At 36.5% G+C, this 13,987-nt stretch overlaps 2 protein-coding genes across 3 annotated transcripts; one reads left to right on the top strand and one right to left on the bottom strand.

Annotated features, from left to right (window-relative positions):
* Positions 1–3,917, top strand: LOC148876831 (protein NEN4-like). Of its 2 annotated transcripts, none has more exons than XM_088972794.1 (5): positions 1–977; positions 2,840–2,886; positions 2,987–3,050; positions 3,171–3,347; positions 3,418–3,917. In XM_088972794.1, the coding sequence occupies exons 1-5, from the start codon at positions 528–530 to the stop codon at positions 3,514–3,516; spliced, it is 837 nt and encodes a 278-aa protein (XP_088828920.1). In that variant the 5' UTR covers positions 1–527; the 3' UTR covers positions 3,517–3,917. The 2 variants fall into 2 exon arrangements, with proteins under 2 accessions (XP_088828920.1, XP_088828927.1); XM_088972801.1 differs by having other exon boundaries at positions 28–977; positions 3,425–3,917.
* A 331-nt stretch (positions 3,918–4,248) lies between these two features.
* Positions 4,249–13,931, bottom strand: LOC148876830 (zinc finger CCCH domain protein). Its single transcript, XM_088972815.1, is given in 3 exon segments — positions 4,249–4,548; positions 12,417–12,552; positions 13,756–13,931. Coding segments are annotated over 2 exon segments (237 nt in total). The 5' UTR covers positions 13,858–13,931; the 3' UTR covers positions 4,249–4,548; position 12,417.
* Positions 13,932–13,987: the final 56 nt, after the last annotated feature.

Raw genomic sequence — 13,987 nt, 5'->3', positions numbered from 1 at the left:
AAGCCATATCTCATGCATGAACCAGGAACCAATCCTCCTACAGAAATTTGCTTCTATTGCACAGTTGCACCAATAACACCTTCACCAAATGGGTCAAGAAAACTGGATTCTTTTAAAAGGATTTCTTTCTTTGGAAGCGCGCAATTGAAACCTTTCAGGAAAGAGAGAGAGAGAGAGAGAGAGAGAGAGAGAGAGTCTTCTCTCTTAATTAAAATTGTTTGATGTCATTATTCAATTCTTCATCAACTGGAAAGTCTGAAATTGCTGGTTTACATTACTTTGCACAATACATCTCCCAAGAATCTAAGGATGTCTTCCTCTGATCTCTTGACTTGAACTACAAGACAATCTAACCCAAGAAGAATATCCACCATTGCTTCTCTCCATCTCTGTCTACCCATTTTGGTTCCGTCCCCCACGCGCGCGCCATTTTATAAACAAGCTGAAGTTTACGCTGAAAGAAGAAAAAGATTAACCTGAATTTGGCGACGAGCAGCAGTGGCTTTTTCTCTGCAGGTAGGAAAGAAATGGCAACTCCTCATTCCAATGGTGACGCTGCCACCGAGATTGTGTTCTTCGACTTGGAAACGACGGTACCCAGAAGAGCCGGACAGCGGTTCTGGGTCCTCGAGTTTGGAGCAATTGTAGTCTGCCCAAGGAAACTCGTTGAGCTTGAGAGCTACTGTACTCTGATAAGACCCGGGGACCTGTCTGCGGTTGCACTAAGGTCAGGGCGTTGCGACGGAATAACTCGCCAGACGGTGGCCACTGCACCAATGTTCGAGGACGTCGCCGATCAGATATTTGGCATCTTGAATGGTAGAGTGTGGGCAGGACATAACATTCAGAGATTCGATAGCGCTCGTATAAAGGAGGCTTTTGCCGACATTGGACGTTCTGCTCCTCTGCCTGTTGGGATGATCGATTCTCTGGGAATCTTGACTCAGAAGTTTGGTCGTAGAGCTGGTAACATGAAGGTAAATTACACGTTAAGTTTAATCTCTCTCTCTCTCTCCCCCTTCATAGCTTCACTACTAGCTGGTGAGGTAAAAAATGAAAAATATTTGTCGGAAAACAAAGGAATTAATACTGGACAAATGAAGAAGAAATCTTTCTGAATTGTCAATCGAACATTCAACTTTTCAACGTGAGTGATATCAAATGAACTAGAGCTTTCAATGGGTCGGGTCAATCCAATATAACTGAGCTGGTTATACCGGTTCTGGTTCCAAATTTTGTGTCCCAGTTATAATTGGGTTCAGACCAATTTTTGCCAGTGCTTTAAGACTTGGACCGGAATAAAAACCGAAATGCTCTCTGGATCCTCATTTTACCAGTAAACTGGGCAGTTTCCCTGTCTAAACCGTCATTTAACCGGGATCCAGAAAGGCCACTGATTGCCAATTCACGGTCCAACTGCCCGGTCCAGACCAAGTCTTAAAACACTGATTTTTTTTTCTAGTTACTGTCTTGTTATTAAGGTTATATTTATCAAAAATGAAGTTTCAAATTGTTATATTAGAGGGGAACGGGATCTGCTCCTCACACGGGGGCGCCTCACATGCACATCCACCGTGCATTGGGAACATCTCCCGTGAATAATAATTAAACATAATCGGGTCTAAAATCAGTCCAGACCCAATTAGTCTGAATTATCAGTTTTGAATCTGGTTAAGACTGGATCTGCATAGTTATCTTATAAGTTCAAAACGGGTCCACCGGGTTCCAGCCCCGATTTGATGCATTGATGGCTCTGAAATGAACACACTTTCATTCGACTAAACCATAACTAGAAGTATAAATCGGGCCATGCCACCCATGGCCCAGCATGATTTTTGGTCAGACCGACACAATGGAATGTGAGCCATGCTAGGCACGGAATGGTCACACCAGGCCTGGGGTTTCAGGTACATGGGCTGACACGACATAGCACGATTGTGTGTGTTATGCCGCCCGCAGCCCGTGTGTCGGCACGACCTAGCACACATCCCAGCCCACATATATATATATATATATATATATATATATATTATACTATTTCAATTTTATTATACTACATTTTATTATTGCATATATAAATTGTATACATCAAAATTCATATAAACTAAAATTTTAAGATTTATTTTAATTTTTTGTCTATTTTGTTAATTTATTTAAATTTTTTATTATTTTTTATTTTTTTTTAAATATACCTTTCATGGCTTGGTCTGGCCTGGCCCAAGGCTCAGCCCACGGACCAGCCCAGCCTGCAGCATAGCACGTGCCTACATGGGCTCGGGCCATGGGCCATGCCAAACCAACCCCCCGAAGTATCCCAAGGGAGGGAAGCATGGCCCAACTCAACCTATGAGCCAGCATGTGCCAGCCAGCACAACCCAATTTACACCTCTAACCATAACCACCATACTATATAACACAATTGGTTTCAAGTTTCAACATAGGAAAAATTACAGTATCTTCCGTCTGAAAATTTTGGGCCAACGAATAAAAAGAGCTCAAAATTATTCTGTTAGTATGAAATTTTAAGCCAATGTGCATAAAACACGAGTTCAGATCTGTTGATCATAACACATTGCTGGCCACGTTTCTTGTACTTTATATTGCCAATATTCCAGATGTGCAGCTGGATGAATGTCACCAGGAATGTGTTGTGGTCAGCAGATCTGAACTAGTAAAACGCAGCAGGGCTTCCAGGAATGAGAATTTTGATTGTAACCAAATGTAAATGCAAAAGATTCAAGCATAGAAGCCCTAAATTCTGCGCTTTATTCACTAATATAAATAATAGCCATTTAATAATGTGGAAACTAAGAAAAGTTGACTTTCATCTCTTCACCAGATGGCAACCTTGGCTGCCTACTTTGGGCTTGGGCATCAAAAGCACAGGTGTTCACAATCACAAATTTGATCTTTACCTCTGAAGCAACACTGTGGAAAGTGAAAATCCAACTAATGATATCTTCTTTCTAATTTAACTACCTGATAGGAGCCTAGATGATGTCAGGATGAACTTTGAAGTCCTGAAGAACTGTGCCACTGTATTGTTTCTGGTAAGTAGATTCAAAACCACTACTACTACTTTTGGCTCATTATATTTTCCTGCTGCGGTAATTTAGCATATCTTCCATTCTTTGATCTCTCTCGTATTTGGCCCTAATGGGTTTATTTAGGAATCAAGCCTCCCAGACGTCTTGGGTAGTAATTCTAAACCCCGGGGCTTCACCACTGTTACAACTAGAAGCAGTAGTTTGAGATCGTCATATGGAGAAGAAACTAACAGGAAATCCCCTCCTATTCCTATAGTACATCAGAGAAGAGTTCCCTATGCAAACGAAAGATTTGGAAAGGTCCTTTCATTCTTTTCTGTACTTAGATTATATATTTACGTAAAAGGTTGATGGATTTCTGAATAAACAGGTTACAGACGGAGTAAAGAATCTCATATGCAGGGTCCATAAGAACCAACCACTTGCACTTGGTAACATCCTCAAGGCTTCCCATTTTTTGCTGAGATAGCAAGGACGAGACTATCCCCTTCAGCTCCAGAGAGATGACTTTGCGAGACATTACAGAAAAATAAGAACACAAAAGATCAGACTTCTGTACGTGGCTCTTTGAATTTCGATTTGGAGACATCTTTTAACAAAGATCAGACTTCAGAGACTCACACTCCCAAGTCCCGACAAAGTGTGGAGCACGAAATCCAATCGTTCAGAATGTTTTATCTCAACACTCAACAGTGGAAATTGGGATACACATTCAATGATTCAAATATAAATATGTAATCCGACCCACCCAGAAAAAAAAAAAAAAAAAAAAAAGTGTTTTCCTGTTTTTTCATGTATTCATTCATTTACACTTCAATGGCATTCTGTAATTGCATTTTTTGTTAATAAAGGAAATAATCCACAATATTACGACGGCAGCAGGGCAGGAAACTCACCTGCGGTGACATCAAGACATGAATCAAAGCAAATCAAAATGCACTCTCCCTGTTAAACAGAATTCAAAGAAAATCACATTTACCATCTCTGACTAGATCACAAGGAAGCCCCATATGCAACCCAGAGAACCGTCAGCTTTTTCCTTTATGTTTGGTTCTGCAATGGAAGAATCTATTTTACCTGAAAAGCTGAAACTTAAGTAGTAGATCAAGCTTCCTTGCAACACTAAGTGGCAGTAAACTAAAGTATACAAGTCCTTGTAGATCAGGTTTCAATTGCTTCTTTCTCGGACTAGTAAACCATGTTTAATGGGTAACGGAATAGATAAGAACCACTGTGAAATCAACTGAAATGAGATTCACAATTACGTACATAAAATGAACAAAGTAGAATGCTTGGACATGTACAAAGAGCTCAACATCCAAAGTTATTAAGAAAATGAAGAACAAGGAAACCGTAACTTGACCAGAACATGAAACTCTCGACTCATATCATGTCCTTCCAGTATACTTCAGTGCAGATGTCTCTCATGCATTAGTTTAGCAGTTTTAGAGAGCTGCCAATTATTCTGGACTTTTTTCTCCTTCAATAGATTGCCCATCACCTGCTAAAAAGCAAGATATACCATAACAAAGACTGAATAGTGAATACATATACAAAAGAATATACATCAGATGGTTGACACGACAAAGAAAGACAACAGATATATCAGATGCCAAAATATAGTCAATACCGAAAATTAAATGGTTCATTAACAAAGCCTAAGGCTGCGTTTGGTTTCATGGAAAATATGAAAGAAACAGAAGGTTGAGGGAAAGTTTTCAAGGAATTTTGTGAAGTTCCAAAAGAATTCCCTCTTTTTTTTTTTTTTGATAAATAAGAATTCCCTCATTTTCTGTTTCTCTCTTATTTTCCATCAAACCAAACATAGCCTAAGCACGTATAAAATGGAATTCCACATGCATAGAATTTCAATTCTATGCACCTGATTTGCAATATACTCATGCCATCCCTGCAGTCCATTCTTTTTTGGAAGAATAGAATTTCAATTTGGACACTCTTACCCTTTCAAAGGTGCAGATATAGTATTTACAACAATAATCCTAGGATACCATCTGATGATACCCAGTGTTTTAAAAGCGCAAGGTGCGGGGACCAATTTGCGCCCAAGGTGCAAGGCACAAGGCGAGGCACACGCCTTTTTGTAGCAAGGTGCAAAATACAAAAACAAATGCTAAAAAACAAAAAAAAATGTCATAAAATTTGAAAAATGCCAAAAAATAAAAAGATGCAAAAAAAATAAAAAATATATTAAACATAATACTAATAGAAATATAAACTTAAATTTTAAAATAAATGTTTTAAAAAACCTATTATCTAAAAGTAAAATACATAAACATAACATGTAAAGCGTATTCAAATGAAAATTAAAAATAACACCAAACATATAAAACATTTTCAAGCATGTAAAACCCACATTCTCTTTTTTTCCTCAATTGTATTACTTAAAATAGCTAATGTGATGTAAAACATATCACATTCCTGATTATACAAGTCAGCCTTTGTGCCATGCCCCTCGAGGCAAGCCCAAACAAATCTATGTTAGGGTCTTAAATTCTTAGTTCTCACACAAAAATAATGATTTTATAATTTTAATTGGTTTTTAAAAAGATATTTTATTATGATGAATGAATGAACAACATTGCTTTTTAATTACAATCAAAGTTCGGCTTTATAAAACCAATGGGGGGAGGGATCCAAGACAGACTTAGGTGGCGTTTGGTAAATCTGATGTCTGAAGTCCCTTTTTCCCTCTCTTTACTCTCCTTCCCTTTATAGGGAAGAGCCGTTTTCTAGTTTTATTTCCTCTTCAGCTTCTTCTGTGGCCCTAAACTGGGATTTTGGCTTCCGTAGAGGGTTACGTGATGATGAAAGTGCTTGTGTTTCAGAACTGTTGTCTTCACTTGAATCTATTTGTTTAGATCCCCTCAAACCCGACACAAGAATTTGGACCCCTAACCCAAAAGGCTTTTTCACTTACTCCTCTTTCTTCAAGTCCCTTTGCTCCACTTCTACACCCTAGAACTTCCCAGTTAAAGAATTCTGGACTAGTCCCATTCCCCCAAAGATTGTTGCTTTCTGTTGGGAAGTTTATTATGGTAAGATTAATACCTTTGAAAACCTGCAAAAGAGGAGACCAAAATGATGCTTATCCCCTAATTGGTGTGTTCTTTGTAAATCTCAAAATGAGGACTGTCACCACTTACTGATCTCTTACTCGTTTGCTACAGCTTTATGGAATTGGAGTTTTATGTTGTTTGAGTGTAGGTGGAACCTGCCATTTGATACTAGCTTTTTGTTTAGTCCGTCTATCTTTGCATGGCACATAAAGAGAGGGAGAATTATGTAGAATTGCATAACAGCAACTTTGTTGTGGATAGTTTGGAAAAGGAACACCAGAATTTTTTGTGAAAAAGAATGGAGCTTCTCGAAAGTTAAAGAACGTATTTTGACAAGGGCAGTTCAATGGCTGAAAACTCTAAAGCTCTTTGATGCATACTCTTTTGATGACCTATGCTGGTTAGCAGTGGCTAATACTTCTACCATGAAGGACAGACATGTGGTTGAATGGATGCCACCAGGGGAGGAGTTTATTAAGCTGAACTTTGATGGAAGTAGCCGAGGAAATCCAAGACCTTCAGGTCCTACAGGAGTGCTGAGAAACAAAGACAATAGCATTATATCTTTGTGCTCAGGTCCTACAGGTGTGGGAGACTCTTTAAGGACTGAATTACTTGTTGTTGTACAAGGAATCCAGCTTGCAAATCAGCTAGGCATAGAGCATCTGATTATTGAAGGGGATTCCCGAGTGATAGTGGGTTGGTTGAAGAATCCAGACACTGTGATCTGGGGTTTTAGAGATCTTCTCAAAAAGGTTAAATGGCTAACAAGGAATATGACAATCAGAGTTCAATGGGTAGGAAGATCAGCAAACTCAATGGCTGATTCACTTGCAAAACAAGGGGTTCTTCGAGCTACTTTATTTTGGGCTTCCGTGTAATTTCTTTTGTACTTATAATTTTGTAACTAGTTTAAAGGAAAGGTCGCATCTTGTGCCTTTCCATGAGTTGCATGTAACTCTTATTTGCTGGTTTAATAAAATCTTACTCAATTATCAAAAAAAAAAAATCTGAAGTCTGAAGTTTGAAAAGCAAGAAAACCTCCGAAAAGGCTCTGAAAGCATTCAGTGGAAAATTTGCTTTTCTGCTTTTGCACACATTTGAATATAGTGGAGTTGTTCAATAATCTGATTGTTGTAACATCTAAAAAATTGTACATTTTACAAATTTATCCTTTAGGTTGTTTTAAAACAAAAATAAATGAAAATGATTAATACAATAAAATATTAAATAAATAATAATAAAGACTAATAAATACTATTTAAACGAGTAATAAAAAATATTAATATTATAAAATAAAAAAGATCATACAATAATATCAAAGTAAGTGTAAAATATAATAATACTAATAAATTAATATAATAATATTAATAAAAATTTAATAATATCAAATATAATGTAAAATAAATTTTTTTCCTTTATTATTTAAAAATCAAATAATATCAAAAAAAAATCTTAACCAATAAACTAAAAATATTAAATATTCTATTGAGCATGAAAATGATAAAAAATTAAAAATAATAAAACAAATTAATAAAAAATCATCTTTATTTATTTTTTAAATATTAGAATTTTGTAGAAAGAGAAAAAAAATCATAAATACAAAAACTTCAAATGGGGTGGAATCATCGATCATCGGCGTGAAGATGAAAAAAAAGCAAGGGATGGGTAGATCAATCAGTTTTTATTAATTTTTAAAAGGGTCACACTTAAGAAAGAACTTTTTTTTCGCTCAAAAATGTTTTGCTTCATTTTCACTGGGCACACCTACTCTCCTTTGCCAGCAGCAACAGTAAGAGAAGTGTCACTTTGCCCCTCCCCATCTTCCCATCTCTCCTTCTGTTTCCCTTCTTTTTCGTTCTCTCTTTCTCTGTTTTGTTCATTATTATTATTTTTTTTATTATCCTTCTCCAAAAATTGGTTCCTTCTCCAAAAGTCGGTGATCCAGTTTGTCAAATCCTCTGATCACAGTAGTGAGGAAGAACAGTTGGATCCGGTTGGTCGGTGACACAAAGAAATTCAGATTTGAAAAAAGGGGTAATGTTGTCAAGAAGATCATCATCATCGACTTCTCTGACATCTCCAAAGCCGTCATCGCCAGACCTTTCTCTCCTCCTCAACCAGGCCTCCTAACCAACCCTCTTCGCACCGTCATAGTCCATTCCCGTCGCCATCCGTGATACAGAGAACAGTCGGTGATCTAGTTCATCGACTCCTCTATTCTCTACAGTGGAGGAGGAAAGATTGTCCATGTTCTGTATTTAGAGAGAGAGAGAGAGAGAAGGAAAGATTGTTAGCGTTTTGTGCTTCGAGAGAGAGAAGGGCATAGATGGAATGGCATTTCATCCGCTACCTCCAAAGTTCGAATGCGCTCAGAGGTAGATTGGGTGCTGAACAATTTGGAGGTATTTTCGGTGTTCAAATGAACAGTTCGGAGGTGTAGCCGAGCGACCTCCTACCTCCAAAAAAGCAAGATTTTGGATGTTTGGAAGTTGGTTCAACGTTACCGAACACCACCTTAGACCCATTTTGACCTAGGCAAAGCTAGCAATCCCTCTCCACTTTCTTAGCAGGTCATCCATAATAAAGTCTATGAATAAATCCAAAGGTTTTAACCACTGTACCACCCTTACATGGATCAGTTCTATCACATTTTCAATGCTCCTCTCTTTTTATGAGAAGATTCTTGAGTTCCTATCTTCCCACAATGACCAGCACAGAGCACCCTTAGGCATCTTCACAAAATCCTACCTCTTCAAATGCCACTTGAAAAAGGAGGAAGAAAATAGGCTTTGCACATTCAAAGGGGGGTTCCACCTACACCCAAAATGGAAAAATGCCCATTCCCAAATAGTTTTAGCAAAATAGCAAAAAAGTAATAGGTGAAAACCAGTCTCCCCATTAGCTTTGCAAGGAATACACCTATGAGGGGATAAACAGGTCTTGGGTCTCTTTCTTTGAAGCAGATCACTAGTGTTGGTTCTTTCCAAGAAAGTTTCCCAACAAAAACTCCCAACCCTAAGAGGAATAGGCCTGCACCAAATCTCTTTAGCAGGGAAAGATAAGCCTATGGGGCCAGTTGGTTAAGATTTTAAAGGAAGATGCATAAGAGAATGATCCTAAGGTGGAGGGGATCCAAATTCGGGTGTCTTCCTATGTGGGGTCAAAGAACACATTTTCAAGAATACCCAGGAGAGTCAAAGTGTTGTCCAAATCTATATCTCTAATAGTTGTTCTCAAACCCAAATTCCATCCAATCCCAGAGCTTGAAGATGAAGGGACAATAAAAGAGGAGATGGGCTCAAGGTATTGGTTTTTGAATCCACTGAAATGCTATTTAAAAGAATTCAAAAGAGGGTCTCTAGGTATCATTAGTACCCCTCCAATCTTACTTAACCTTGAAACGACAATTAGAAAAAATAAAAAAATAAAAAAAGAGTATTGTAGCTTACAAATTATGTGCATGTATCAATACTTTGAAACTTGGTGCCAACAATATAAGAATGGCGCCTAGGAAGTAGGAGCAAACATGCACATGCTTTAGATCCACAACCTGCCAAAATAGTGTGAATTATTGTGGAGGAAAAACTCCAGACATGCATGGTCTTTGTACTTCTCAGTGGTATAAAAACTTTTTAGTAACCAAATGAAAGGAGGATACATAAATTGGTTAAGAGACATTTCGGGACTGGCCAGGTATTTTAGACAAGGTTCAAAGTATCAGAAGCATAAGATGTATTGGTTAAGAGACATTTCGGGATACGTATGGACACATACGAAAAATCAAGATACGCATGGATACATTAGGAAACTTATATAAATCTTAAAAAAATACATTAATAACAATAAATATAAATCTTATATGACCTTAAATAAGTTATTTAAACACTTGTAAAGAAAACAAGTTATTTAAACATACAAACCCATACCTCAATAGTTTATATGAAATGTGAGACATTGGGACAAATTGGTAATCATTCAAGATAATGGAAGGAGTAAAATGTGTATTAATTTTCAGAAAATCAACATAATTTATATTAATGTCTATTAGTATATAAATTTTAACATTAATTAATGAACATCCACTAAGAAGAAAAATATTTGCTTAAGAATAATAATACATACAATTATAATCAACAATTGAATATGGTGTAGTGGTTTGTTTATGTTTATTACAATCAAGGTACCAGGGTTCAATTCTCCTTACCTTTCTTATTTGTAGTTTTAAATATGTTGGTTTAATGACAAGTCAACTTCGAATTTATTGCTTTAATGGTGGGTCAAATTAAAATTTGAATTTGAATATTGTCATAAATGTAGTAATTAATTATTTATTAAGAGAGAAAAGGAGTTATTAAGAGAGAGGTAATAATTTAGGGGATTAGGAGTTATTTAGGGCAAGTTTCCTCAAATGTAGGAATTATTAGAGAGAAAGAATTATTAAATAGGCTTATTTATGAGAGAGAGAGGGAGATAATCTAATATTACAATATGTATCGGCCGATACATTGAAAATATCGGTCTATATCAGTCTTGTATCGTATCGGTTGATACAGACCCGAAACGACCTGATACGGGTCCGTATCAATCTGATACAGACGAAAAGGAACGAAACTACTGTATTTGTAGCGTTCCGTGTATCAGGATATTGCTGGAATATATGTATTGGCCAATACATTGCGATTTTTTAAACCTTGATTTTAGAGCACTGTTTAAACTTCTAACATGTAGTGGAATTAGGAATAGAATAACGGACCACCAATCATGTAATTTTATTGCTTTATAAAAAAAAAAAACCATGTATATTTTGTTGCTGGTAACAACAGAATATGGTTTCCAACATGGCACCAAGACCAAGAAAATTAGAAGATTTACATCTGTGTGAAGAGAAAGAGAAAAACCACTTGTAAGAAATGTATCATCCACATAGTAAAGCATAAGCATAATTTAGTCCCATGGCACTGGATAGACATGGGTATGAAATCACAATAATTTATTAACAATGAGTATGATAAATTTCTTTGTTTATGTCTTTTCGAGTCTCATTAGCATATTTTCCTATTCTTTTCAGATCTTGGTTGTGCACTTGTGCTTATAATCAAATACACAAGGACCGCTAAGATAAAAAAAAATAAACAAAAAGAATTATTAAATAGGTTTATTTATGAGAGAGAGAGAGAGAGATAATCTAATATTACAATATGTATCGGCCGATACATTGAAAATATCGATCTATATCAGTCCTGTATCATATCGGTCGATACAGACCCGAAACGACCTGATACGGGTCCGTATCAATCCGATACAGACGAAAAGGAACGAAACTACTGTATTTGTAGCGTTCTGTGTATCAGGATATTGCTGGAATATATGTATTGGCCAATAAGTTGCGATTTTTTAAACCTTGATTTTAGAGCACTGTTTAAACTTCCAACATGTAGTGGAACTAGGAATAGAACAACGGACCACCAATCATGTAATTTTATTGCTTTATAAAAAAATCATGTATATTTTGTTGCTGGTAACAACAGAATATGGTTTCCAACATGGCACCAAGACCAAGAAAATTAGAAGATTTACATCTGTGTGAAGAGAAAGAAGAGAAAAACCACTTGTAAGAAATGTATCATCCACATAGTAAAGCATAAGCATAATTTAGTCCCATGGCACTGGATAGACATGGGTATGAAATCACAATAATTTATTAACAATGAGTATGATAAATTTCTTTGTTTATGTCTTTTCGAGTCTCATTAGCATATTTTCCTATTCTTTTCAGATCTTGGTTGTGCACTTGTGCTTATAATCAAATACACAAGGACCGCTAAGATAAAAAAATAAACATAAAGAATAAACTCAACAGCTAAGTCTATTTTAGGTATTCAGACATCAGTCCTTGCATAAATTAGCACTTGCTTGCACTTGGGAATATGAGTTGAAAAGAATGGTCATTGAGGTATCCAATGGATAACTTCTGAAGACTGTCTTTAGAGAACACTTTCACCTACCACACTGTCTGTCATTATGACTAAAGAGTTCCAGAAGATGTACTATGTCCTGGTTTTGGATATTAAGTAGATATAGACAAACATGCAGAGAAATAAAATGCAAAAGGCTTCATAGAAGGGAAGGATTTGAGATCTCCATGAGGGAATGAATTTTTTTTTTTTTTTGGTATGAACTTAGTTCAGCACTTTATCTGCCAGATACCATAAAGTCCTTGCACGAGAATGAATCCATAAACTTTAAAAAGTAAACTTGTGGCAAAGCCCATTTTGTTGGCATGACCCACCTCAATTGCGATCATTATTGAAAACCCAAGGTTCATGCAAGAATAGTTCTCGCCCATTCATTTGCACTGTTCCTGCAGCTATATCTTCTGCACGTTTCCTAGCTGCTGCTTCTTTTCTAGATGCCACATCAGCATCCTGCAGAACCATATGAACACACATAACTAGACCATTCTACAAAATGGCATTATTTTGATAATCTATAAATGAAACAATAGAACCAATTGGATGTTGAGTGCAGAAGTTCAATGCCACGCTGTCAAAAATTGACACCAAAATTCTCATGTTGTGAAATTTTCTGAACTGATACTATCAATTTAGTTATCTAAACATGGCAGAGCTCTAAAATTTATAGTTAACTGTTAGCTTTCAAGTAACAATTAGTTCTTGATGAGAGACATTTATCAATTTAATAAATGTCTACTAACAATTTCTGTTGTAGATAGTCAGTTTCAATTTAGTAGATAATGGTATCAATTAAAATGTCAAGGTTTCTTTTCACCAGCAATCACAATCAAAGGAGGTCTTACTAAGGTACATAAGAAAGAAGCCCCAACATTTGAAACAGGCTCAAGCAAGAAAAACAATACACAGCATACAGCCGACCAACAACTGAAATAAAATGTTAGATTATGAACTCTTAAGCATGAGCACTCATCGTATATCATATTTCTTTCAAACCAGAGTAACCAAGATACTTTAAAACTAAGGGATTTAGATGTGCAGACACTTAGACAGCACGCTACCATTTGTTGGCTTGTAACTTGCTGATAATGTTGCAATCTGAAAGCCGCAAAAAATTTCAGTACCCAGCAGTGTAGTTAAGGTGGCTGGGGGACGATAGCATTTTGGCCTGGCAAGGCAAGTCAATGCCTAGGTGTCACTTAGGCAACAAAAATGAATAAATAATATACATTTTTAAGATGAACATAATACCATACAAAAGTATTGTGGATTTTTTTTTTTTTTTTGATAGTTCAAGTATTGTGGAATTTCATGTTAATTATTAACTATTAAATCAGTAAATGATGAAACAACTGCTTATACTTGATTTTCAGAAATAAAGACAAAATTTTAGAGTAATCCTCTTGGTTGAAAAGAAAACAAACATGCACGCAGAAGGATTAAAAGCCCTAATATTTGGTTCTGAACACACTCCTATCAAGTATCAACCAAAAAAGCGTTTCGCACTCATCAATATATAAAGGAGCATAAATCAAAGTCGGTGTTGAAGAGCAGAAAAGTAGTGAAAAGTAAACCAATAACTATCGAAAATTTATTCAAGAAGAAGAAGAAGAAAAGACCCTAGAAGCTGTGAAAGAAGGAAAATCAGCAGGATACCTTCTAGCGCTTCCATGAGAGAAACTGGGCCTCTGTCATCGGCTGGGTCCTTGGCCGTGATTCCAATGCTCCGGATTCCTTCTGCTCTTCCTCCGCCCCCATATTTTCCCTTTCCCTGTCGCGGAAGCACTCGCTCTTCGCCTTTTCCTCTGTTTGTTTAACGCCTTGACGGTCCACGGCTTACGGGTAATGCTATATAGTATTATGCTAAGGTGACGTCAACAAAATTATG

This window comes from Nelumbo lutea, chromosome 1 (genome assembly GCF_056320005.1).
Source record: "Nelumbo lutea isolate HS-2025 chromosome 1, American lotus-T2T, whole genome shotgun sequence".
Lineage (NCBI taxonomy): Eukaryota > Viridiplantae > Streptophyta > Magnoliopsida > Proteales > Nelumbonaceae > Nelumbo > Nelumbo lutea.
Note: the sequence above shows the minus strand (reverse complement) of the source record. Positions and strands in the feature narration are given on the sequence as shown.